Consider the following 25,987-nt stretch of genomic DNA (forward strand, 5'->3'; position numbering starts at 1 on the left):
GTGGTTATTTGACAAATGGACCTGGATCATGTTTCAATTGTTTTAAGTCCAAGTGTATCAATCTCAGTTTAGTTTGATGGTGCTTAGTTCAAAGGAGCAGAGTGCATATCATGCAAGACTGTTTAACTTGTAGTGATCCTCCAGGCTTCTGTTCTTTTTTGCAGTAAAGAAGTCTTTGCCCCCAGATGAGGGCAGAAAAAACAGAATCTCCATGCAGCAGTTGATAAAGGGAATGCTTGCTTCTTACTCTGAATTTAATTTTCATATATTGGCGAGTTATGGTTGCAAAAATGTCCCTGGCACAACTCCAGGAATCTAATGTAGAAAAAAATGTTTTCAATTGCATTGCAATGCAATACGTAAAAGCAAAAGGAAATTAGTGAAGAAACAAGAATAATAAAATAGTTTATTTAGATGGGTTTCATTGTATAGGGATTAGCAGAATAGAGAATAAATAGAAAACCAAGGTTACATTGACTGAAATCCCCCTACATGGGCTCAAGGAACTTCCTGACCCTGATTTTTCTTTCAGGTATGACACCATTGAAACGACATTGACCTCAATGGAGTTACTCTGGATTTACACCAGTGTAAGTGAGCAGCACAGAACTGGGTGAGAAATGTTTTGCTCATCCATTCTCCCCATGGAAGTAGAAGGGGGTTTGTCCTGCAAAAGCAGTGGATCTCCAGAGATCTGTACAGATCTTGGTGAATCAACAGAGGTCAAGCCAATTTGTGCATCTGCAGTGGTTCCTGGCTGGCCCTCCCAGACTACCTCTGGCCCTTTGGCAACACAGTTCCTGAGTTGTATATCTCTCAGTCAGCCAAGGCCTGATGTGGAACACAATCTGTGATAAACACTCAGAATGAGGGGTCAAAAATTATTAATTCAGAAACCTTAAAATGCTGAATAATTCCTTCCTTTTGTGCATATACCATTCTGTAACCTCAGTTTTCACGATTCCTTATTTTTGATGTAAATAATTTTGAATGATAGAAGCGAGGGGACATCGATATTTGTGTGGGACGCAGGTAACTTTGGGACTAAAATAAGTGATGTCCCTCAAAATGAGGAACATTTAAGAAACATGCTGCCAGGGAATCTACTGCCAGCTGCTATGGCCAGAACCTCTTGTCAGGAGGGAGCTGCATCATGGTGGGAGATGAAGGAGAAAGAAGGAGATGAAAAAGCCAGCTAGGGGGAAATACCAAATGAAAGGTAGTGAAGAAATTTAATTAGTGTATTTTATTTGTCTTACAAACAGTGTATTTTACTACTAATTTATTTATATCATTCCCTGCATTTCTGGGGCTCCCAGTACCCTGGTATCTGGGACCCCTTTACAAGCTTTAAAATGGGAGCAGTTAGCATTAGCAATCTTCTTTTTATGATGGTACGCCAGAGAAAACTTGAATAAGAGACGTTTCAAAAGGTATGATTAAGATTTTAGATGTCATTGAAAGATGTGCAGCCAAATCCTTCTTTATTAAAGGGAGAGGCTTAAAACCCCCTGCCTTCTAACAGATGCAAAAGAAGAGAGTCTCCCTCCAGACCTGGCAGCTCTGTATATTCGGTCTCCTAGCTCAAGCCGAACAATAAGAACAAAAATAAGAGTTAAAGTGGAGGGAAGGCTGAGTAAGCTCCTAACAAGCCCTGAGCCCCAGGGGAGAGGGTTGCAGCAGCTGGATAGGGGGTGGTGAAAGAGTGAGGGAGGGGAGAGGAACTGAGGAAAACCAGCCTTTCAGGATCTAGGTACAACTTTACTTTCTCCTCCCTTGGTTTTCACACCTCAGCTGCTAGAAGAGGGCCTCATCCTCCCTGATTGAACTAACCTCCTTATCGCTAGCCTGCTTCTTGCTTTCATATATATACACCTGCCCCTGGAAATTTCCACTACATGCATCCGAGGAAATGGGTATTCACCCATGAAAGCTCATGCTCCAAAACGTCTGTTAGTCTATAAGATGCCACAGGATTCTTTGTTGCTTTTATAGATCCAGACTAACAGGGCTACCCCTCCGATACTAGGTACACTAGAAGCCCATCCTTCTGCCTGCTTCTATAGCCTGCTGCCCCATCTAGTGCCACCAGCACTCTGCTGCCCCCTGGTAAGGGCATGCCAGCCAATTGGTGCTATTTTTCGATTGCACTGGGAAAGAAACCAGAGTGGTGGCCAATGACATGTGAGCTCTAAAGAGGGCGTTGCAGGAAAGCTGTAGGTGACAGCAAAACTCCTCCTTTTCTCGCAGTGAGCAGGAGTGCTCTGTGGTGAACATGGCAGATGCAGATTAAGGTTCAGGCTGCTGCCTCTTCCTCCTCACTATACAACTTGTTGGCTGCCCAGCAATTTCCCGTGGCGCTGGCTGGAGAGGTAGCTGGCCGGGGAAGAGCAGCCGGGTGCGTGGGGTGGGGAAGAGAGGCGCCCTGGGCTGTGTGATGATCCGGGTATGGAGGGCAAGCTGGGGGCAGCATCTGGGGCCGCTGCTTTGCTGCTGAGCCGCTCCGGGAGCCGCGGGGCGCAGCAGGGGCCAGCTGCCAGGCGACGGGCCAGCCACTGCTGCTGGGCTCGGGGGCGGCGTGTCCCCCTTCCCGGGGCGGCGGCGGCGCTGGGCTGGGTCTGATCGCTCCTTGCAGTGCCGCTCGCTGCCGCGGCGCTTATCAGCTCCGGCAGGGGCGGAGGGCGCCCACGGGGGGAAGGGGGCCGCCGAGCCGGCCAGGGGCAGAGAGCAGCAGCCATGCTGCCCGGGGTGGGGGTGTTCGGCACCAGCCTCACCGCCCGGGTCATCATCCCGCTGCTGAAGGACGAGGGCTTCTCGGTCAAAGCGATTTGGGGCCGGACCCAGGAGGAGGCGGAGGAGCTGGCCAAGGAGATGAGCGTCCCCTTCTACACCAGCCGGATAGACGAGGTCTTGCTGCACCAGGACGTGGACCTGGTCTGCATCAACCTGCCGCCGCCGCTCACCAGGCAGATCGCGGTCAAAACCCTGGGTGAGTGAGTCCCACCCGGACGCCCTTTCCTCCCTGCGTCTCCTTCCCCCTCCGACTAGGGCTGCTCGGGAAGCATCTCCGGGGGTCGGGGAGCATGTGCGGGATCCCCATGGCTGGGGATGGGAGGAGCATCTGTGGCCACCCATTGCGCTTGTGGAGGTCTCCCCTCGGAGCTTTTCCCTGTGCGTAAATAAATCAGTCAATTCAAGGAGAGGGGTGTGTGTGTGTGTGTGAGAGCGAGCGAGCGAGCGAGCTGGATTGTGTTAGTGTCCTGTAGGAAGCCCTGCTGGGGAGGTGGAGTTATTGAAGCACTATTTTTGGTATTTTAGGATTACTGAAACAGAGATGATTTAGTGCTAAAATGTGGGATTATTAAAGCTGTCACTGTCTTTGAGATTTGGATGCATGGGTTTTGAGATGTCATCAGTCGTTTGTATCAGACACCTCGCTAAGGCAACATACTGGAAGTTTTTAGGAAGCAATGTTTCCCATCTCTCGTTTTTCAGAGTGTTGAAAGAGTTCACTTTTAAATGCTTGATGTTGAAACTAGTTACTAGGCAACGTTATGGGTAGGGGCCTACCAAATTCATGGTCCATTTGGGTCAATTTCATGGCCATTGGATTTGAAAAATTGTATATTTCATGATTTCAGCTTTTTAAATCTGAAATTTTACAGTAGGGATACTGGCCGAAAAAGGAGTTGTGGGCGGGTCACAAGGTTATTTGTGTGTGTGTGTGTGGGGGGTGCGGTACTGCTACCCTTACTTCTGCGCTGCTGCTGCAGCGATGCTGCCTTCAGAGCTGAGCACCCAGCCAACAGCCACTGCTCTCCAGCCCCCCAGCTCTGAAGGCAGCACAGAAGTAAGGGTGGCAATCCTGTGACCCGCCCACCTTGTGACCTCCTGCAACTCCCTTTTGGGTCAGGACCTCCAGTTTGAGAAATGCTGGTCTCCCCCATGATTCTGAAATCTGTATAGCATAGGGTAAAAGCACACAAAAGACCAAATTTCAGGGGGGAAGATCAGATTTCACAGCCTGTGACGTGTTTTTCATGGCAATTAATTTGGTAGGGCCCTAATTATGGGGTAAAATTCTGGCCCAGTTGACTTCAGTAGGAGTTTTGCCATTGACTTCAATAGACCAGGATTTCATCCATGGGGGCCTCATCCTCATCCCCACAAGGCCTGGATGCTCAGCACCTGTCAAGATCAGGCCCTAATAGTGTCTCAAAGGTTAGGTTCAAAATGGGGAAAAACATCTGTTTCATGATAAGAGGGAGAAAATAATCAGGAGTTTTCATATGTGCATAGGGCGGCACCAGAGAAACCATTCACCATTTACTCTTTGTGTTAAATGACAGCTTAGCACCTTGCACATTTGGAAGGTTGTGTCTTATACAATAATCCTAAAAAATAACCTGAGCAGGGCACAAAGATCAACAGATGTAAAGCAGCAAAGAATCCTGTGGCACCTTATAGACTAAGGCCATGGCTACACTTGCAAATTTGCAGCGCTGCAGCAGGGTGTGAAAACACATCCTCTCCAGCGCTGCAAATTGCGGCGCTGCAAAGCGCCAGTGTGGTCAAAGCCCCAGCGCTGGGAGTGCGGCTCCCAGCGCTGTACGTTATTCCCCACAGGGAGGTGGAGTACGGACAGCGCTGGGAGAGCTCTCTCCCAGGGCTGGCGCTTTGACTACACTTAGTGCTTCAAAGCACTGCCGCGGCAGCGCTTTGAAGTGCAAGTGTAGCCATAGCCTAACGGACGTTTTGACTCTTTGCTGCTTTTACAGATCCAGACTAACACGGCTACCCCTCTGATACTTGACACAGATGCAAAGCAGCGAAGCAAGCAGGAAACTGACACTTAGGCTTTGGCTACACTTACACTTCAAAGCGCTGCCGCGGCAGCGCTTTGAAGCGCTAAGTGTAGTCAAAGCACCAGCGAGGAAATATTTTTACACAGGAGCCTTAATCAACATCATATACAAAGAAAGGACTGAAAAATAGGCAAACACTTATAAAAATAATCTTTGGATTTAATTATACTTTAACACACATAAAAACTGTGGCCTAAATTCTGCTTTCATTTACACTAGTGTAAACTGGATTTACCCCATTGACTTTGTGTAGGGTAATCAGATAGCAAGTGTGAAAAATTGGGACAGGGATGGGGGGTAATAGATGCCTATATAAAACAAAGCCCCAAATATTGGGATTTTCCCTATAAAATCAGGACAGCTGATCACCCTAACTTCATAGCCTCCTATGTAAAGTATTTGTTTTTCTAACAAGGTTGACTTTAGTGGAGTTACTCTCAGATTTACACCAGTGTCACTGAAATCAGACTTTGGCCCTCTAAATGTAAATGAGAGAATGTAAATTAGGGAAAATGTGTTGAGTCATCTTTGTAACTGACAAAGGTATGTTGAGGTAAACAAATCAAATAGTGGCTATTTAGTTTCTTTCTGCTGTTCTGTGGGCTGATTGCCATGACTATGTATTGCATCATAGTATTACAGTATTACATTGCTACTAGAAAGCATAGCAATACTAAGTTACATTAGTGATGTTAGTATCAATGGGCATTTTCAGTCTTTAAAGGAAGAATGCCTACATAGGAGATCTGAGCATGATATAAGGTACCGGTGTAACACCGACAAACTCTGGTGGTTGGGGTCAAACCTGGAACCTCTGAAGCTACATGCATGAACCTCTACTGCATGAGTTAAAGCTGTAGCAGACCCATTAAATGCTATGTGGTCTCGGTGCCACTAGAGGAGACAGAACACCACACCCAAGAAGTGTGTGGGTTACAATGGCATGCAATATAAGATGTAAATATTAAAAACATTATTTACAGAAATATATTTTTTATCTATTAGCACTTCCTGCCCTCACTCTTCGAGAGCAGTTTGATTTTAAACTCAGGCATTAGTTCTGCAAAAATGAAAATCCTTGTGGATTCAAATACTGTAAAATGGCTTAGAGAGTGATGACTTTCTCTGAGTCATTGGAGTCTCAATTTTTGGAAGGTGGAGTGTACTATTTCTGAAATAAGAAGGTCCATAAATGTTCCCTGAGCTGGTGAAATGGGCTCAAACTTCCACCTCTGCTCAGGGTGCCAGTGTAGCCTGGTGGAAATTGTCAGCCACTGACACAAAGAAAGTAAATGGGTTTTTATCTCTTCTTTATTTTTCCCTTTGTTTGTTTCCGTCTTCATGCTTCACCTTTGGCTGCAAGAAACATTTGTATTGTAAGGTAGTCACTGATAGGATTTAGTGATACCTCAGAGTTTAACTTGGTGAATTAGTCTGTAACAAGGACTGAAAATAAACAGTGCTGTCCTGGATTATGGCAGTAAAGCCGGAGGGACATAGGAGTTTCTCCAGTATTATTCTATACAGAAATCCATTCTGGTTTATCCTGTTGCTGCTGGAGCTCTGTAATGTGCCTGTAGGGGAGTACACCTTTCTTCTACCCATAGTGTATTTCTGTGTAGCAATAGTTTGTCATGAAACATGGACCTTTCACCTCAAATAATGGGTTGTTTTGTTTTCAGTATGAAAACTTGGGGAACTGGATGGCAGAAAGCACTGGTTACACAGTATTTCACTATCACCTCTAGGGCCTTTTTACACTGGGAATTTACATCACTTTCCCCACTGCTGGTCTCTTTCTGATACAGGTCCTTGAAGATAGCTCTGGTGTAGATTGATGTGGGTGTCCTTACAGCTGTGCTGCTTAACCCTGGTTTATACAACACAAAGATAAAAATTCTTGTGCCCTATCTTTACCATGCTTCCACCATTTTGACCTGCAGGTGGAACTGCTCCTTGAGGTAGTGTGGCCCAGGCCTGAGATGGTTCAGAGCTAGCCTGCTTTAGGAACAGACAACAAGTTGTTTCAAATCCAGGGCTGTTCCTTTGTGAAATGAGTTGGTGGTCTGAGTCCAGTTTCTGTGTGGAAAAAAAAAATCAAACTCCATGGGTCTTGGTTCCTATATGTAAAATGGGGATAGTAAAACCATTTTTGTCTGCCTTGTCTGTTTAAATCATAGGATCTTGTGGGCAGGGACTGTCCCTTGCTCTTTGCTTGTACACATCTTGCACAATGGAAACCTAGTGTTAGCTGGGGCCTCTGGACATTAGGATAATACAAATACCAAATAAAGAAATAATCTCACAATTGACTTCCCTTTTGAAGAAAGATAGATCAAAGCTTGAATGACCATGGAGGCCCGTTCTAGTATTTAATATGAACTCTGTTGTTTCTCACTGGTCTTGGCAAGCGTGGGGTACTTGTGCCAACATGTTTTCATGTTCTTTTTCCATGAGCTGGAAGCAATTTGCTCTTCTACTACTTGCCTACAACTGCAATATGAACGCACCCTGGGTATAACACTGGTGCTAATGCAGGGTTAGGAGAGGTGGGGCAGAGCAAGTCTAGACAGAAAGACAATGTGCTTTCAAAACTCGTTAGCATTCAGCACTAGAAGAGTTACCGGTACTAGCAACATGATTTTATCCCTCTGGAAAGAGTTCTAACTTTCCACCCAGTTAAAAATTGTCAATACATGAATTCTGACAATGTATTAAATATGATATTCCTCAGTCCTTGCCTGAAACTGTTGTGTAGTATTACTGTGTACTGCTAAACAGCTGCTGCATGATGTACCTGAGGTGGCTCCTGGGAAATCCTTGTTAAAATGTCACTTGTACATTTAAAGGAGAGTTGGGGTCATTTCTCTGTCTCTGCTGGAATTCCCCCACTGTGTGGGTGCTGCTAAACCATTCCTGCCAGAGATGACTTATTCCCAGGGTTCATGTAAATATCTTAAGGAGAAAATGTTTTGCCTTTGGAATGTATCTAGTGTTAGATATTTTTGAAATATATCACTGGGGGTTGTCCCCAGCTCCTCTGATAAGGTCTTTGCCTCCTCTCTCATTTCACATTATGCAGATTAAACACTCTGCTGTGCTCTAAATATTTACAGTATATTTTTCAGGAATATAGTCTAAACATTATTAAACATTTATATTGCAGTAGCACCTAGAGGCCAGCCAGGTCAGGACCTCAGTCTGGTACCAAAATATTGGCAGCACGTCTACCCCAGAAGTAGAGGTAACTTCAGTGGTAGTGAAGTGATTCATGAATCTAATCTATAATTAATTTGCACCTTCCTTGATACCCATTTAACCCTGTTAAGCAATTGCATAGTTGTAACTGTGGTAGAACTTGATCCATTGTCTGTAAAAAGGTTTGGAGTCCTTTGGGATGAGAGGCTCTATTAAGGCAAACAGCATAATTATTTATTAATAGCAATGTAGTATCTGTCCTGCTATAGTCAGTATAAATGTGGCCCAGCAGCAAGGACACTGAGTAGAATATCTTGTGCTTGGTAAACAGATGACTTTGCAGAATATTAAACTTGAGTTATGTCAATCATATGACAAATGAAAAAGTTAGACAAAAAGCAATCCACCTTTAAACAGCACAGCCAGGAGTAGTTGTGAGCGGTACCCATTTTGCACAAGCTACCTACTAGGAAATCAAAGCAAACAATACATTGGCCATCAGCTTACATACTCAATACCAGTTGAACAAACAATGTGTATTACAGGAAAAGGTAACCAACTCTTTTAGTGATACGTGGTCCAATCATGCAGTCCTTCCAACTCATCATTATTCAAGCAAACCTCCTGCTGGAATACAGCAGGATTGTACCTGTGGACTTGTCAAGATGCTGATTTACTCAGGGAAAATACTACTGTATATGATCCATATACAATGTAAATCAGTAGCTACAGTCATGAGTTCATAACAACAATGGTAGCCCTGGCTTGTGCTTGAACACCAACAACAATAACCCACTCTCCTCTGTGTCCTCTCCTTTCTGTCCCTCAAATCATGGATACTTCTCTGGATTTCCCACATTGTCCTGTTTTCTCTGTATTTGTCTTTGACATTGTCTACATTACAAAATTTTAGTGGGGAAAACTCCCATTGGTGCTGCTCCAGTTCAGTTGCTCTAGGAGGAACAGCACTGGTGGGAATTCTAGAGTAGACAAGGCTTTGGCATCCTCCACCATCTGACTCACTTGTTGGTAAAAACATTGAAAGTTGGAGACTTCTCTACATTAGAGAATTACACCAGTTTTAATGGAAGCAGTTGTATTAAACCAATTTAAGTACAGTTAGCTGAATCCACTCTAGCCACGCTGAATTGGTCTGAGTTGATGCAGTTTTGTCCAAACTAGTACTGCTCCAAACCATTTAATTTGCAGTGTCCTCTGGGTACCGATCCCACAATTCCGGGCTTAGCTCCCAGAATTCCAGAGGCTTCCGAAGGCTACCAGGGCAGTAGCAGGAAAAATAGTTGCACTGTTTCAGCTAGCTCCCACCCACACTGGCACTAAACCAGTTTAGATGGAAATAATTTTGACTGAAGCAGTTCTTAGAACTGCAGAGTGTAGTCTGTTCCAACAAAGTCAAAGTCCTGTTTTGTACCAGTATAACTATTTTGGTTATGGGTACGATTTTTTTTTTTACTCAAATAGTTATACTGGTAGAACCCCTTATGTGAACTTAGTTATACCGATAGAAAGGTGCCGTATACCCATATGGCATATTCCCTTTTCATATGGAAATAACTGTATCCATGCTAGCACTAGGGTTGTACTGCCTAACTACACCAGTGCAGCGAAAGTGGTATAACTTGTGTGTAGACAAGGCTTTACAGAATGCTTAGAAACTGGTTGGTGTACTTGCATGTATGTGAACTTCATTGTGAAGTCATTCACATCAGTGCTAAGTCCGTGTAAAACCATACCAAGTCAGAATAGTAGCATTTTGCACCACTGTAAATGAAGGCACAAAGTGTTAATAAATTGTATAGTCGATTGCTTCACCATACTTTGGTTCATTATAAAATATACCCAAGAGACCAAGTAAGCAGTGTCAGTCAGGTTTATTAGCATGGCACAGGAAAAAGGTTCTATATGATACCAGTCTCCAAAGAGCGATCCTGTGCAAAGAAGTTACATTCTCCTTACACATAAGGTGTGCTCCCAAAGTTACACATTTCAGCTGGGATTATTTATATGATGATGTTACAAGCTACACCCCTTTACAGGTCACTAAAATTCAACCCATGAGTTTTGTCCCAGTTCCGTAACTTCTTGTTCTGTTCCTTCCTTATCTTTGTTTTCGATACTAGCGTTCCAGTTACTGGTACTTCCCTAGTTTGTACTAAGACATAGTATGAATGTATCTTGATTTTGACAAGTTTCCTATCTACTTATGTCAAATGCTTACTTCAGCAAATCCAAGGCATTATAGGTTACTTAGCATAAGAGAAGAGGATTAGGGTATGGGCCAGTTTAGGCTATATCACTGTTACAATATTTGTGCTTTATGATATTGGTGCTTAATCCATACTAATATATGTATAGTGCTGATAATATATATATATATTATTAATATGATATATATTTATATGCTAGCCAGCATAGATTAGTCAACAAATGTAACAGAAGATTAGGCCCAAAGTGTTTTACAAGCATACTAGGATGTCAGATGAATTCTTAGAACAATACATTTCTCTCATGTAGATAACATATAGCATCGTCCCCTCCTTCCCATCATCACAACCTCTGGGGTAGCTGAGCAAAGTTACTACCACCTGTGCTTGTAGTGAAGGCCTTCTCCGTACACTAGCACTTTTTGCATCATTGGTCTAGTATTAGTCCAGCTCCACTGGTGTTAGCAACAGTGGCAGTACTAATGTATACAGGGACAGACATTTTTCCCCATCATCATTACCATTGGCAGAGATTCATTGGTTGTAGATCAGTGGCATGAAAAGTCTTAATGCAGATGCATCTGGGAGCCTTGACTACACAAGGGAATCCTTTCAACACATTCTCACTGTCACAGTTCAGGGCAACTGCACCTGTATTTCCCCCTCACAGTCCACAAAAGGCACCAATTCTAGGCTCCCAGCTCCCCTGCCATCACTTCTCTTGGGTGGAGACCTGTGTCTCTCTCCTCACTCCTGACTAAGGGCATGGCTACACTTGCAGATGTAGAGCGCTTTGAGTTAAACCAGCCTTTGTAGAGCGCAGTAGGGAAAGTGCTGTAGTCTGTCCACACTGGCAGCTGCCAATGCACTGGCGTGGCCACATTAGCAGCTCTTGCAACGGCCACAGAGAGCGGTGCATTGTGGTAGCTATCCCAGCATGCAAGTGGCTGCAACGTGCTTTTCAAATGGGGGTGGGGTGGAGTGTGACAGGGAATGTGTTGTATGTATGTGAGGGGAGAAAGAGTGGGGTTTTGAGGAGCTGAGCATGTCAGCATGCTGTCTTGTAAGTTCAGACAGCAGCAGACCTCCCCCCCACCTCTATCTCTCACACACAGCATTCCACACTAATGGTTGCCTTGTCTCGGAGCAGATAAGCAGCCGGCTGTCAAATGGAGCTTTCAGATGGCATATCCAAAACAATGACAAGAGTGGCCACTTGACTTAAGGGGATTATGGGACATTTCCGGAGGCCGATCAGAGTGCAGTAATGGAACACCCTGTTCACACTGGTGCTGCGGCGCTCCAGCGGGGGCGCAGCAAACGTTATTCCTCTCGCCGAGGTGGAGTACCAGGAGCGCTCTAGCCGTGGAGTCAGAGCACTCTACATGCCTTGCCAGTGTGGACAGGGAGTAAGCTGGTGTGCCCGGGGCTCCTTTAATACACTGTAACTCGCAAGGGTAGTCAAGCCCTAAGCAGGCCAGTGTCTGCGCTTTGCTTTCTCTTTAGTGTCTATGAACAGTGTAATTGCCCACAGTTATAAATGACCATACAGGCCTTTCTAATCAAGCACATTTATCCTTAAAGTGAAAGCATTTGACAGAAAACATATACAGTAACAATAAAAGAACCAACACACGTGCTAATAAGCTTACCAGAAATCACCTCCCCAACTTCAGCAGGGGCTCTGTTAGAAGTCAGTACTTCAAATCACACCAAGGAGTTTTTCCTGTGGTTACAAGTTCATAACAGCCTCAGTTCAGAACAAGCACACTCATGCATAGGTTAGTCTTTCCTTTATACCTGGGCCTTTGATCTTCAGATTCTAGGAACAGATAATCAAAAGACAGTGGTCCCTTCCTTAAGCTGTAATGGCTAAAGCTTGGGTTTTCCTGTAACCAGGGAAGGGTGGAATTTGCACTCACCTCCCCCTAGATATTTCCCAGGAAATCCACTTCACTCAGTGTCCCAAAAGACCATTCTTCCCTGCCACATTGTTCAATAGAGTCCGTTTATCATCCAGGCCCACAATAATACATAACCTTTGCATTGAATACAATGGACTCCAAAGATACTTAAACTTAATTCAACAAGATTTTTCCAGGATATTCCCACATCTGTCACACCCACCATTGCTAACAGTGGATTAGCAGCATTGGGAGGCATAGGGCTAGTCTACACTGGCAGCGCTTTAACGTGGCTTGTGTGGTCGCGGCAGAGCGCTCTCCCAGTGCTCTAAAAAGCCCACCTCCACGAGAAGCATAGCTCCCAGTGCTTGGGCATTGTCTACATTGTTGCTTTACAGCGCTGAAACTTGCTGCGCTCAGGGGAGTGTTTTTTCACATCCCTGAGCGAGAAAGTTGCAGTGCTGTAAATTGCCAGTGTAGACAAGCCATAGTTTAGCTGGCTCTCTGACGTCTTCTGAATGGGTTTATTTGACATGGTGCTGAAAATGGCTACTAGAGCCAGATAGCACCATTGAGAGCCCCAGTGTAGATGGGCCGGCTAATACAGATTCAACTGAACTGATGCTAACTCTGGTATCTTACAAAACATTTCTACCTTAGTGTGGACAAGGCTTTAGGAATTGGGAAACAGTGATTAGCTAAGTTGGGGCAAACCATGACTTGCCCTTATCTACTTGTAGGGCCACTGATGGTGATCTGCACCAGTTCCTGAATCAGGTAATATTGTGCATAGACAAGGCCTTCCACTGTAAGCTCTTTAGGCAGGGATCTCCTTTATCTGCACGTCTTCTACAAGATTGAGCACATGGTCAGCGCTAAGCAAAATAAATAGCAACAGTACAGTATAATGCACCTTTATTTTGTAAATCCTTTTTCATACAAGCTGTATCTCAAAGTGTTTTATTAGTTAGTACTATTAAAATTATAATAGAGGTTGTTCTCAGTTCTGTTATTCAACAAATCCCCAGCTCTGTTTACACACAAACTACATTGGCATAGTTAAAGCGGCACGATCCCAATCATGTGGGCACAGTTATACTTGTCTAAAAGTTCTTACAATAACTTATTCTTATATGGGAAGGGGAATAAGTTCTATTGGTAAAAAGGCACCTTATTCTGGTATAACTGAGTCCTCTCTAGGAGTTGTACTGATTTAACTGTTTTGATTAAAAATACAAATCACCTCCTCCCCCAATAACATAGTTATACTGGTATAAAAACTATGTATAGATAGACCAGGCCTTAGTTTACCCAGATATTTATCTTGCTTGCCTTCTGCCTTCATTCTGAATTTGTGGCTAGTCCTCACACCCATTGTAATGCTAAATTCACTGACTCTACTTCAGAAGTTTACCTCAAAGGATTTTTTCTTCATGTTTTGGCGCTGGTGGCTGAGTGGTACAGATAAAGGACAATACATTGTATTTATGTAAGAGCTCTGTAGATAAAGTACTAGTGCTGTGCCTCTGATTTTAGGTTTTGGAAGAATTCTAAGCAGCGTAATTAAGGAGGAATGTATAGATAAATTAAACCAATGACAATCCTTTTGAAAAGTAAACTTTCAAGATTTACAAGCTCCCTGCTATTGTCACTTCTAGATTTCTTCTTTTTGAAAGCACTTTGACTCTTTAGAGCAGGGGTCGGCAACCTTTCACAAGTGGCGTACCGAGTCTTCATTTATTCACTCTAATTTAAGGTTTCGCGTGCCATATTTTTAGAAGTCTCTTTCTGTAAGTCTATAATATATAACTAAACTATTGTTGTATGTAAAGTAAATAAGGTTTCAAAATGTTTAAGAAGCTTCATTTAAAATTAATTAAAATGCAGAGCCCCCCCGGACTGTTGGCCAGGACCTGGGCAGTGTGAGTGCCACTGAAAATCAGCTCGAGTGCCGCGTTCGGCACCCGTGCCATAGGTTGCCTACCCCTGCTTTAGAGTATGAGATGTTGCTTTGACTTGGTGGATATCCACTGATGTAGCTGGCCCAGTGCAGCCCAGATAAACCTCTATGACCTGTAATTTGCATGGGTGCTGTTTACTACTGCTTGGAACTCAGGTAAATTGCACTGGTGCAAATGCAGTTTATTATCCCATATGTCTTAGGGATTTCCCCCCTGCAATTAGTGGGATCTGAGTACCACTGCCTAAAAATCAGGACAAATCCTTGGTGTAGATAAGGCTGGTATTTTCCATTAAATGCTTTAGATTCCAGCTCATCTGTATAGCCAAGACCATTCAGTGTCATCAGTTTGCCACTATATTTACCAGGATTTGAAGACAAGTGATCTGGATTTCTTCAAGCTGAGGATGAAATCACCACAGCAGAAGCATGTTTCCTACTTTATTATTCATGTTTCAGTAGCTCCTAGGAGTCAGCAATCAAAGATCATAGTCCCACTGTAGTAGACACTGTGCACACTTAAAGTCTACAACGTTTTACTGATTTAACCAAATTGGTGCAACTCCCTTGTGTTGACACTCTTAAAGTGGTTTAAGGCCTGGTCTGCACAGATTTGTGCCCATATAATTACACTGGTTAGGGGTGTGGTTGGTTTTTTTTTAGCATAATAGTTATAACGGTACAACCTTTGGCGTGGGTGCAGTTATCTTGGTATAATGCCTTATACTGGTATAGGTTATTCTCCTTCCCGTATGGGAATACGCTATACCAGTATAAACATGTTTATGAAGTGGGGAAAATGGGGTTGTATTGCTTAAGTATACTAGTATAGTTACAGAGCAGTGCAAATTGTATGTGTAGACAACTCCTAACAGTGCATTGTATTGATTTAGATAAATCAGGAAGTTGATATTAAGTGGACTCAGCTGTATATTGATTGAGATTTTTAATGTATTAAATTAGAAAATGAAACTCAGCTCTGGGGTGGTTAATTTGGCATTTCACTAGCCCTGACCTCGCTTAGCTAAGCTAAATAAAATCATCTTTAAAAACACAGTTCTGTTACTTTACTATGATTTATAGAGCCATTTAAATAAGTGAGGTTACTCTGTTTCTTCATCTTTTACTCCAGATCAGATCTTCCTTCTAACTGAAGCATCATCCAGGTACAGCTGACTTGTTCTTTCCACCTGCGTCTACACAGTCTATTAACTAGTTGTAGTGAGTCTTCAACCCATATCCCCCCCATTACCATAGCATCTGAGTACCCCACAGTCTTTAATGCATGAGTCCTCACAACACCCTGTGTGGTAGGAAATTGCTATTATCCCCTTTTCACAGATAGAAAACCGAGGCAGAGAGATTAATTGACTTGTTCAAGGCAGAGCAGGGGATTAAACAACTCCCAAGTGCTCGGCTAGCGCCCTAACCACTGGATTTCTAAGTTCAAAGTTTAAAACAAGATTGATGACCAAATTAATTCCTGATGTAATTCCATTAGCTGCAGTGACTCCCTTTTTTGTGCAAATTATAATTGAATAAGAAGATAAAAAAAATCTGTTTACATTATGCAAATAATGCACTGACTTTACATTGTCTAAACCTTGTCTTTCCCCAATCCCTCCCTGCCATTGTCAGATGTCAAACAACCCCCCACACCTAGTGTCTAATGAACATTTTGGAGAAAGGATGTCCTTGTAATACATTCAACAACCTGTATGTTGCAACCTGTCCCTGTAGCCTCTCTGGTGAGTGGACCCAACCACAAAATCCCATATACTTCTAAGCCATCTGGGTAGTAACCGGTCACTGTTCCTATCTCTGGGTCTCTCAGGCCTGGTCCACACTAGGACTTTAATTTGAATTTAGCAGCGTTAATTCGAATTAACCATGCACCTGTCCACACCAGGAAGCCATTTAATTCGACATAGAGGGCTCTTTAGTTCGAATTCTGTACTCCTCCCCGACGAGGGGAGTAGCGCTAAATTTGACATGGCCATGTCGAATTAGGCTAGGTGTGGACGGAAATCGACCTTAGTAGCTCCGGGAGCTATCCCACACTGCACCACTCTGTTGACGCTCTGGACAGCAGTCCGAGCTTGGATGTTCTGATCAGCCACATCAGCCAGCAGTGCCAGTGGAGGGAGACCCTCTCTCTGTACCAGCGCTCACACAGCGAACGGGAGGAGAGGTGGCATGAGGAAGACAAGCAGGCGACTCAAACGCTGCTTGGACTAATGAGGGAGAAAACGGACACGCTCCGGCGCCTTGTGCATGTTCTGCAGGACCGCAGGCAGGAGGACAGAACCCCCCTGCAGTGTATCTGCAACCGCCCTCCCCCGCCACAAAGTCCCATAGCCCCCTCACCCAAAATAACCAGAAGGAGGGGCGCCAGGAGGCGTTAAAACTGTCACTGCACCCCAGCAGAGTGCTCAAGTACCCAAAAGCTCTCATACCCTAAATTTTGAGAAGTCCTTTCCTTCCCGCCTCACCCAAGCCCCCGTCCCAGTTTCATCCCCTAACTGGCTAGTTGATAATAAAAAATACTTTTCTGTTAATTACTGTTTCCGTCATGTTCTTTTAGAGGAGACTGTGTTTGAAGGGGGGGAAGGGGGTTGGTAATTGGACAGGACAGTCACCTTTACCAGGGTACAGACACGGGGGCAGGATCAGCAGCAGGTCACACACACAGTGCAGTCAGTAGGCACCCTGGTCGGTATGGGAGGTGGTTTCCAGGTTCTGTGTGGGTGGGGGGGATGTGACTTTGTAGCGGGAGAGGGCGGTTACAGATCTTATGCAGCAGTCCTTGTCCTGGACCGCTGAGTCACGCAGCAGAGGAATCTGTATCTGTCCTCCTCCGCCACAAGGTCACATAGCCCCTGCACACAGAATCCCAAAAAGGAGGGATGACAGGCTCTGTTGAAACAACCAGTCCGGCACTGCGGACCGCTCTAGGAGCAGGAGCCTGTCATTCCTCGAGTTCAGAGGCGGTCTTTACATCACCGCACACCCTACCCAGCACAGTCTGCGTCCCAGTTTCAACCCTTTAATGCAAAGTCATTAATAAAGAAACCTTTCTTAAGTAACAATGGAACATGTATTTTATTTTTACACATGTGTTGGAAGTGGGGAAAATGGGGTGAACGGGGTATGTAACTGCAGAGGATAGTCAACAGTAACTGGGTAAAGAAACAGGGGCAGGTTCAGCTTCTCTGTAAAGAAACTGAACAGTCACAGGTCACGCTGCTCGCTGGTACTTGAAGAGTTCCTTGTTGCTGTCCAAGGCACCTGTATAGGGCTTCATGAGCCAGGGCATTAGCAGGTAGGCTGGGTCCCCGAGGATCACTATAGGCATCTGCACATCCCCAACAGTTATTTTGTGGTCCGGGAAGAAACTACCTTCCTGCAGGTGTCTAAACAGACCACAGTTCCTGAAAACACACGTGTCATGAACCTTGCCTGGCCACCCGACGTTGATAAAACGTCCCCTATGGTCCACCAGTGCTTGCAGCACCATTGAAAAGTAGCCTGATTTCTCAGCAGCTGACTGTGGAAGAGGGGGACGATAAGGTGCGAGGAGGTGAAAACGGCCATAACTGCAGCGGGCTCCATGCTCGCAGTGTTGCGGCGTCCGCACTGTCACTGACCAGAAAAGTGCACGAACAGATTGCCCGCAGGCGCTTCCGGGGAGGGAGGGAGGGCGTGACTGACGGTTCAATGATGACAGTTACCCAAAACCACCCTTGACACATTTCTCCCCCCAGCAGGCATTGGGGGCTCTACCCAGCATTCCAATGGGCAGCGGGGACTGCGGGAACTGTGGGATAGCTTCCCACAGTGCACCGCTTCCAAAGTCGACGCTGGCCCCGTTAGTGTGGAATCACAAAGTCGAATTACTGTCCTTAGTGTGGATACACAAATTCGACTTCGTAAGGTCGATTCCACAAATTCAAATTAAGTTGAATTGAACTACTCTTGTAGTGTAGACATACCCTCAGGCACATTCCCATGTCTGACCCCATTCTTGGGCAGTAGGGTTGCTAACTTTCCACTTGCACAAAACTGAACACCCTTGCCCTGCCCCACCTCCAAGGCCTTGCCCCTACCCTTCTCAGAGGCCTTGCCCCCCCCCGCACTCCTTCCATCCCACCTCCCTCTGTCGCTCGCTCTCTCCACCCTCACTCACTCGCTCATTTTCACTGGGCAGGCTCAGGGGGTTGGGATGCAAAAGGGGGTGAGAGCTCTGGCTGGGGGTGCAGGCTCTGGGTTGGTCCGGGCCAGAAATGAGGAGTTCAGGGTGCGGGAGGGGGCTCTGGGCTGGAGCAGCGGGTTGGGGTGCGGGCGGGTGTGAGGGATCTGGGAGCACCTAGGACTAGACGCTGGGAAAGCAGACACGAAAAAGAAAAAAAAGCCAAGAAACTGACAACCTGCACCTGCTAATTATGAGCTTGGAACTGACTTAAGGGGCCTTATTTCTGCTTGGTCCCCATTGGTGCTTTTTATAGCTGTACTTCTAGGTGATTGAATTTGCCTCTGGTTTATCATGTGTGCCAGATTTTGGACACAATTCTACAACTGGATCCACCTTGGTGGAAGGAACCACATTGAACTCATGCTCACCCCCACAGATTCAGTTGGAGAATTGGGGCTTAAGATTATAAACTCCTTAGAGAAGGGACTGTGACTTCCTTTATGTTTGTACAGCACCGAGCACACACAGACGACACTCTGCAAATAATAGTGAGATGGGTTATTACTGAACATATGTAGCACAGAGGTATGAGCAGGGTGCTAACCAGAGAGAAATCAAAACATGCTCCCGGCCCTGAGGATTTTACAAGCCAGGTGAATTAATGTGATTCATGAATGCTGCTAATAAGAGGAAACCATTATTTGACACGGAGTAAAATTCTCTTCTCATCTGTTACTGTGCCACCTTTTAAGTGCTGGATAAAACTTGATGCCTTGAATCCCACATTAGCAACATACACACTTTGAGTCCAGCAGACAGAAAAAAGGTAATTGTTTTTATTTTTTACATTTTTCATGGCTTATAACAGCAGTAAGGACCTCTGAGTCTGGCACTTCCTTGCAGTGAATGGTTGGCAGCCTTCAATGCCTCCAGCTGATCATTAGTTGCCAGGAAGTGCCAAAAAGAGAGGTCATTATTGTATTAATGAGAGTCCCCAGAGTGTTAGCCTTCAGAAGCATTAAAAAGAAGCTTTATTCAGACCAACTTTCAAAACTGCACACTTACAGTCAAGTCAAACAAGAGCAGACAATGCACAAAATAGTTATCAAATGACATTGCTTAAAGCTATAAAGTGAATTAAAAACCGAGGACACACTCATGTCTATCCCAAAACTAAGGTGAAAAACATCTATTTTAAAAGTGCCTGGAAATTCCCTCCTCCCTTCACTTCCTCAGTCCATAAGCAACATAATTCTACAGTTTTATATAGTGAGAAAGAAAATAACGTAGGCCTTGTCTACACTGGCACTTTACAGCGCTGCAACTTTGTCCAGGGGGGCTGGTGCCATGACTACACAGCCAAGTTAAAGCTGTCCCCTTAGGGAACAGCTGGAAAGTGCTCAGCTGATATCAGCAATCATGGCTGAGTTAATGCACATTAATAGATATAAAAACAGAGGGCCAGATTCTGATCTCTGCTACTTTGTACAAATCTAAAGTAGCTCTAGTGAATCAGGAGAGATACTTCTGATTTACACTGGTATGACTGAGATCAGACTATGGCCTAAAGAAAACGGCTAGTAGCACAATGCAGACACAGGGCCGGCTCCAGGGTTTTTGCTGCCCCAAGCGGAAAAAAAAAAAAAATGCCACGATCGTGATCAGCTCTACCGCCGCCGCTTCAGTCTTTGGTGGCAATTCGGCAGCTGGTCCTTCCCTCTGACAGGGAGTGAGGGACCCTCCGCCGAATTGCCGCCAAAGAGCTGGACGTGCTGCCCCTCTCTGTTGGCTGCCCCAAGCATCTGCTTTCTGGGCTGGTGCCTGGAGCCGGCCCTGTGCAGACAGCAGGGCAATATCAGCTGAGTGGGGAAATTGTGTGTCAATTTAGAAAATTATTTGCATCCCAGGCTGACTCTGCAAATCCTTGCTCATTTCAGTACTTTTAATGCAATAGATATGAAAGTTGTTCAGCAGGTTCACGTGATAGAACCTGGAAGTCTTTTGTGACTAATTGCTTTGTGTGAAGTTGCTGTGTTATTTAGTATTGTGAAAGGTATTTTGCAATGAGATGCTTCAAAATGCCATGATAGGATGTGCAGTCCATGGATATGAGAATTAAGGAATAAGAATGGCCATACTGGATCAGACCAATGGTATATCTAGTCCAGGGGTGGGCAACCTATGGCACGAAGGCAGCACGCAAGCTGATTTTCAGTGGCACTCACACTGCCCGGGTCACTGCCACTGGTCCGGGGGGCTCTGCATTTTAATTTAATTTTAAATGAAGCTTCTTAAACATTTTAAAAACCTTATTTACTTTAATATATAACTATACATACAACAATAGTTTAGACTTACAGAAAGAAACCTTTTAAAAACGTTAAAATGTATTACTGGCACCTGAAACCTTAAATTAGAGTGAATAAATGAAGACTTGGCACACCACTTCTGAAAGGTTGCCGACCCTGATCTAGTCCAATATCTTGTCTTCTGACAGTGGCCAGTGCCAGATGCTTCAGAGAGCGTGAACAAAACAGGCAATTTTGAGCGATGCATCCCCTGTCATCCAGTTTCTAGCAATCAGCGGTTTAGGGATACGCGGAGCATGGGCTTGCATCCTTGACAATCTTGTCTAATAGCCATTGATGGACCTATCCTCCATGAACTTATCTAATTCTTTTTTGAACCCAAGATGATCAGGGATGCAAGCCCATGGAGAAGTCAATAGAGGTACATCAGTTTATACTAGTTGATGAACTGATCCAGAGTTTGTGAAGAACTCTGATCTTCTGGGATGAAAGATGCCACATAAATGAAAAATGTGATTAAGATAAAACTGTCTCTATACCAGACCTTTTTCTAACTCCAAGATGAGGCTACATGAGAAGAGTAACTTACATTATAAGCATCCCACTCTTATGAACAAAAGATTTGTGACCTTATTTCTATAGACAAAATAAGCAATAAAAATAAGTAGCAATACTTCTACAGCATCTTGTGACTGAGGATCTGAAAGCATTTTACAACAGTGAATTTTGCCTCAAGACCCTCAGAAGTTCGGATTGAGTAACAGAAATATGGAGATGTTAATTGACTCACCCAAGGTCGCACAGGAAAGTGGTGACAAAGACCGGAATATAAACCAGGTCTCCTGATTTCAACCCTGTGCCTTAACCATAAGACCCTCTGTCATAGGTTTATGACACCCTCCTTTATCCCTAATGAACAAAGCATCAATAGAATTAGCTGAATTAGGCCATGAACACAAAGTCATTCCAATGTCTGAAGGACAGACCTGTATGTTACTCCTCTAGCCCAGTGGCTCTCAAAGCCGGTCCGCCGCTTGTTCAGGGAAAGCCCTTGGCGGGCCGGGCCAGTTTGTTTACCTGCCGCGTCTGCAGGTTTGGCCGATCACAGCTCCCACTGGCTGCAGTTCACTGCTCCAGGCTAATGGGGGCTGCGGGAAGGGCAGCCAGCACATTCCTCAGCCTGCGCCGCTTCCCACAGCCCCCATTGGCCTGGAGTAGTGAACTGTAGCCAGTGGGAGCCGCAATCGGCCGAACCTGCGGAGGTGGCAGGCAAACAAACCGGCCCAGCCCGCCAGGGGCTTTTCCTGAACAAGCGGCGGGCCGGCTTTGAGAACCACTGCTCTAGCCTGCTGGTTTTCCTTGGAGGCTTTATAGCTGCAATAAAAGCTCAAAAAGGCACAGGCTCTTGAATGTTGAAAGCAAGCCAGGTACTTCACTCAGTGGCACCCATTTCTGTTGGTTATAGGACAGCCTTCAAACTGATTGCAGTGCAAATCTTCTAGGGAGGAAGGATCACGGTTGTGGTGTCAGGTTAAAAAATGAAGGAAAAGTTGAGGGAGAGCCTTACAGGACTCCACAAGCATATAGTGCCCAGTGTGGGGAGGAAGAGTAATAATTAGAGCAATGTGAAGATGTGGCTGTGCTCAGGGGTGGCGAGTTATTTGGGCCCATGGTGCCCGTGCTCCAGCAATATTCAGGGCTCGGGGGCCTGGCTCCACCAATGTTTGGGGCTGGGTCTCTCCCCCTGCCCCGTCTGCTACCCCCCCCCCCCCGCATCTCCCCCGAGCGTTCCTGCCTGTGCCCTGGGCAGCTGCCCCCTGCAGCTCCGTGCTGCACTCCGCTCTGCCGGCTCCCAGCATCAGCTGCCACTGCAGGGTCCTAGCGCCCCTCAACCACTAGTGCCAGGGCAGGCTGACTCTGACCTTGCCCTTCTGCCTCGGAGAGATGGACCCTTCCCTTTTCCGGCAGGACCCTCCACCAGCACAGCCCCCCCCCTTGCCCACCGTCACCGCTCCTGCCCCATGGTGGGCAACGGGCAGCCCCATCCCCCAGCCCCAGTGAGGCTACAGTGAGGGGCAGCAGCAGGGGAGGAGGTGCGCACATCATGGCAGTCCCCCCTCCCCCCCAGCACCCACCACGGGGAGGCAAGGGGGCTTCTTGGACCTGAGAGGGGGCCTAGGAGCACATGCAGTGACAGTGATGTGAGGCGAGAGTGCTGCCGGGGAGGGGGGGAGAAAGAGAGGGGGCCCCTCCCCCACAGCTTGCTGCTGCCAGCGGGGAGAGGGCAGGGGGAGTGCTCCTCTCTGGCCCCAGCCCCAGGGTAGCCTGTCTGCACCCCAAACTCCTCATCCCTGACCCCACCCGAGAGCCCACACCCCCAGCCAGAGCCCTCACCCCCCTGCATCCCAACCCTCTGCCCCAGCCCTGAGCCCCCTCCTGCAATGTGAACCCCTTATCCCCAGCCTCACCCCCACAGCCCAACCCTCTGCCTGAGCCCCTCCTACACCTCAAATCCCTTATCACCAGCCCCTGCCAGAGCCCTCACATTTTTACATACATACATATAGAGAGAGAGGCTTACAGGGCAGGTGTGGGGCGGGGGTAGGACTTGGACCCATTCTGGGCGCCACCAAAAATTATACAAACCTGCACTGTAGGATTATATTAGCCGTTGAAGATGACTTTGATGATTATTGCATATAGTCAGTCTGGTATTCGGCTCTTATTTAGTGGCTGCTGCAGAGATGGTATTAAATCAGCTCGATACCAGCAATGATGGCTCTACAGCTAGCAGATGTGTGTTTATTTTTAATGAGGATTCTATGCTGTTCAGTATATGACTTGGTCCTTTCTGTGCTCGGAAAGCTTGTTCCTCTTCATTTGCAAAGGAGTCGGTACATTTCTGGGCAGATCTGAGTAGCTGGTATGTGGGAAAACAAACAACTTAATAGCAAATAAGCATATATTGTCAGTTGCAAATACAACCTTGAGCAAAAAGCTCTGTCAACACATGCAAGTTCAGATCTACTGCTGCAGTTAGAGATGCTCAAGTGTTAAAAGATGCTAAGAATCAGCTCAGGGCATTTTTAAGTGTTACAGACCTTATAATCTCATGTGTGGTGTTCACTTTTTTGGGGGGTGGGGGCAGGGGTGCACACACACACACACACACACTTAAAGGAGGGGAAAGTGATCAGGAACAGTCAGCATGGATTCACCAAGGGCAAATCATGCCTGACTAACCTAATTGCCTTCTATGATGAGATAACCGGCTCTGTGGATGAGGGGAAAGTAGTGGATGTGCTATTTCTGGACTTTAGCAAAGCTTTTGATACAGTCTCCCACAGTATTCTTGCCAGCAAGTTAAAGAAGTATGGGCTGGATGAATGGACGGTAAGGTGGATAGAAAACTGGCTAGATGGTCGGGCTCAACGGGTAGTGATCAATGGTTCCATGTCTAGTTGGCAGCCAGTATCAAGTGGAGTGCCCCAAGGGTCGGTGCTGGGGCCAGTTTTGTTCAATATCTTCATTAACGATCTGGAGGATGGTGTGGACTGCACCCTTAGCAAGTTTGCAGATGACACTAAACTGGGAGGAGTGGTTGATACGCTGGAGGGTAGGGATAGGATACAGAGGGACCTAGACAAATTAGAGGATTGGGCCAAAAGAAATATGATGAGATTCAACAAGGACAAGTGCAGAGTCCTGCACTTGGGATGGAAGAATCCCATGCACTGCTACAGACTAGGGACTGAATGGCTGGGCAGCAGTTCTGCAGAAAAGGACCTAGGGGTTACTGTGGACGAAAAGCTGAATATGAGTCAACAGTGTGCCCTTGTTGCCAAGAAGGCTAATGGCATTTTGGGTTGTATAAGTAGGGGCATTTCCAGCAGATCGAGGGATGTGATCATTCCCTCTATTCAGCACTGGTGAGGCCTCATTTGGAGTACTGTGTCCAGTTTTGGGCCCCACACTACAAGAAGGATGTGGATAAATTGGAGAGAGTCCAGCGGAGGGCAACAAAAATGATTAGGGGGCTGGAGCACATGACTTATGAGGCGAGGCTGAGGGAACTGGGATTGTTTAGCCTGCAGAAGAGAAGAATGAGGGGGGATTTGATAGCTGCTTTCAACTACCTGAAAGGGGGTTCCAAAGAGGATGGATCTAGACTGTTCTCAGTGGTAGAAGATGACAGAACAAGGAGTAATGGTCTCAAGTTGCAGAGGGGGAGGTTTAGGTTGGACATTAGGAAAACCTTTTTCACTAGTAGGGTGGTGAAGAACTGGAATGGGTTACCTAGGGAGGTGGTGGAATCTCCTTTCTTAGAGGTTTTTAAGGTCAGGCTTGACAAAGCCCTGGCTGGGATGATTTAGTTGGGTTTGGTCCTGCTTTGAGCAGGGGGTTGGACTAGATGACCTCCTGAGGTCCCTTCCAACCCTGAGATTCTATGACTGACTGACACACACACACACACGTACGTGTTGGGCATAAAAAAAAGAACATGCAACAGAGGGGTCAGAGTAGTCACAAGGCACTGGGAAGAGGCAGATATGGCACTTTCAGCTGCTGAACTTGAGGTAATTTACAATTGAGTCACACCATACCATGATTGTACTTGTTAATGACCTAGCACAAAATAAAACTGTGGAGAAAAACCCTCTTACAAACAGCCACACTCAGCTTCCCTTTGTGGATGTTCTATGCATTTTGCCAGTTTGATAAACAGCTAGAGGGTCACTGAGATTAAAGACATTCAGCTCACAGTAGATTTAAGGGAAGACTGCAGTGTAATATTAATGATACTCTGCTAGTTACTGAATCGGATTACAAAGGATACATCAAAAGAACCTTTAATGATGCATCTTACATGTGATCTGCTGCAACCTTAATTATGGTCTTGCATCTATTCCACCATACTGAAAGAGAAGAGGGCCAGCTTTTGATGAGGAGTTCAACATAACTGCGTTTAAGACCATTGGGCATAGGGGATTCAATCTGACCCTAATTAACCAGATAGGAAGTGCTGTTTTGATAGAATATTTCCTAAATCTCAGCAATCTGTCTGAATGCATGAGAGCAAGAATTCTTAATGTCATACAGAGAATCCAATTGCATAAAGATACTGAAATTGTTTCAAAATGGAGTGTACCTTATAAGAACTTTGAAAGCACACTGCTTTCACATGCATTCAAGAATGTTCCTAATCTACATAGGCAATTTAGATGTCCTGATCAGAAGTAGCAGACATTGACAACAAACTTATGGAGCTGGTGACATAGGCACCAACTTTTCCCAGTGCCAGTGAGTGCTCATGCCCCCCCCCCCTTCCATCCC

General features: G+C 45.6%; 1 protein-coding gene across 1 annotated transcript in view; it reads left to right on the plus strand.

Moving 5' to 3' along the window:
* Positions 1–2,267: 2,267 nt before the first annotated feature.
* Positions 2,268–25,987, plus strand: part of GFOD1 (glucose-fructose oxidoreductase domain containing 1) — a 107,823-nt gene continuing 84,103 nt past the window's right edge. The window contains exon 1 of the mRNA XM_045003095.1: positions 2,268–2,989. Within this exon, the coding sequence (XP_044859030.1) occupies positions 2,737–2,989 (253 nt within the window). The 5' untranslated portion in view covers positions 2,268–2,736. The remainder of the gene's footprint in view (positions 2,990–25,987) is intronic.

Source organism: Mauremys mutica, chromosome 2, assembly GCF_020497125.1.
Source record: "Mauremys mutica isolate MM-2020 ecotype Southern chromosome 2, ASM2049712v1, whole genome shotgun sequence".
Taxonomy (NCBI): Eukaryota; Metazoa; Chordata; order Testudines; family Geoemydidae; genus Mauremys; species Mauremys mutica.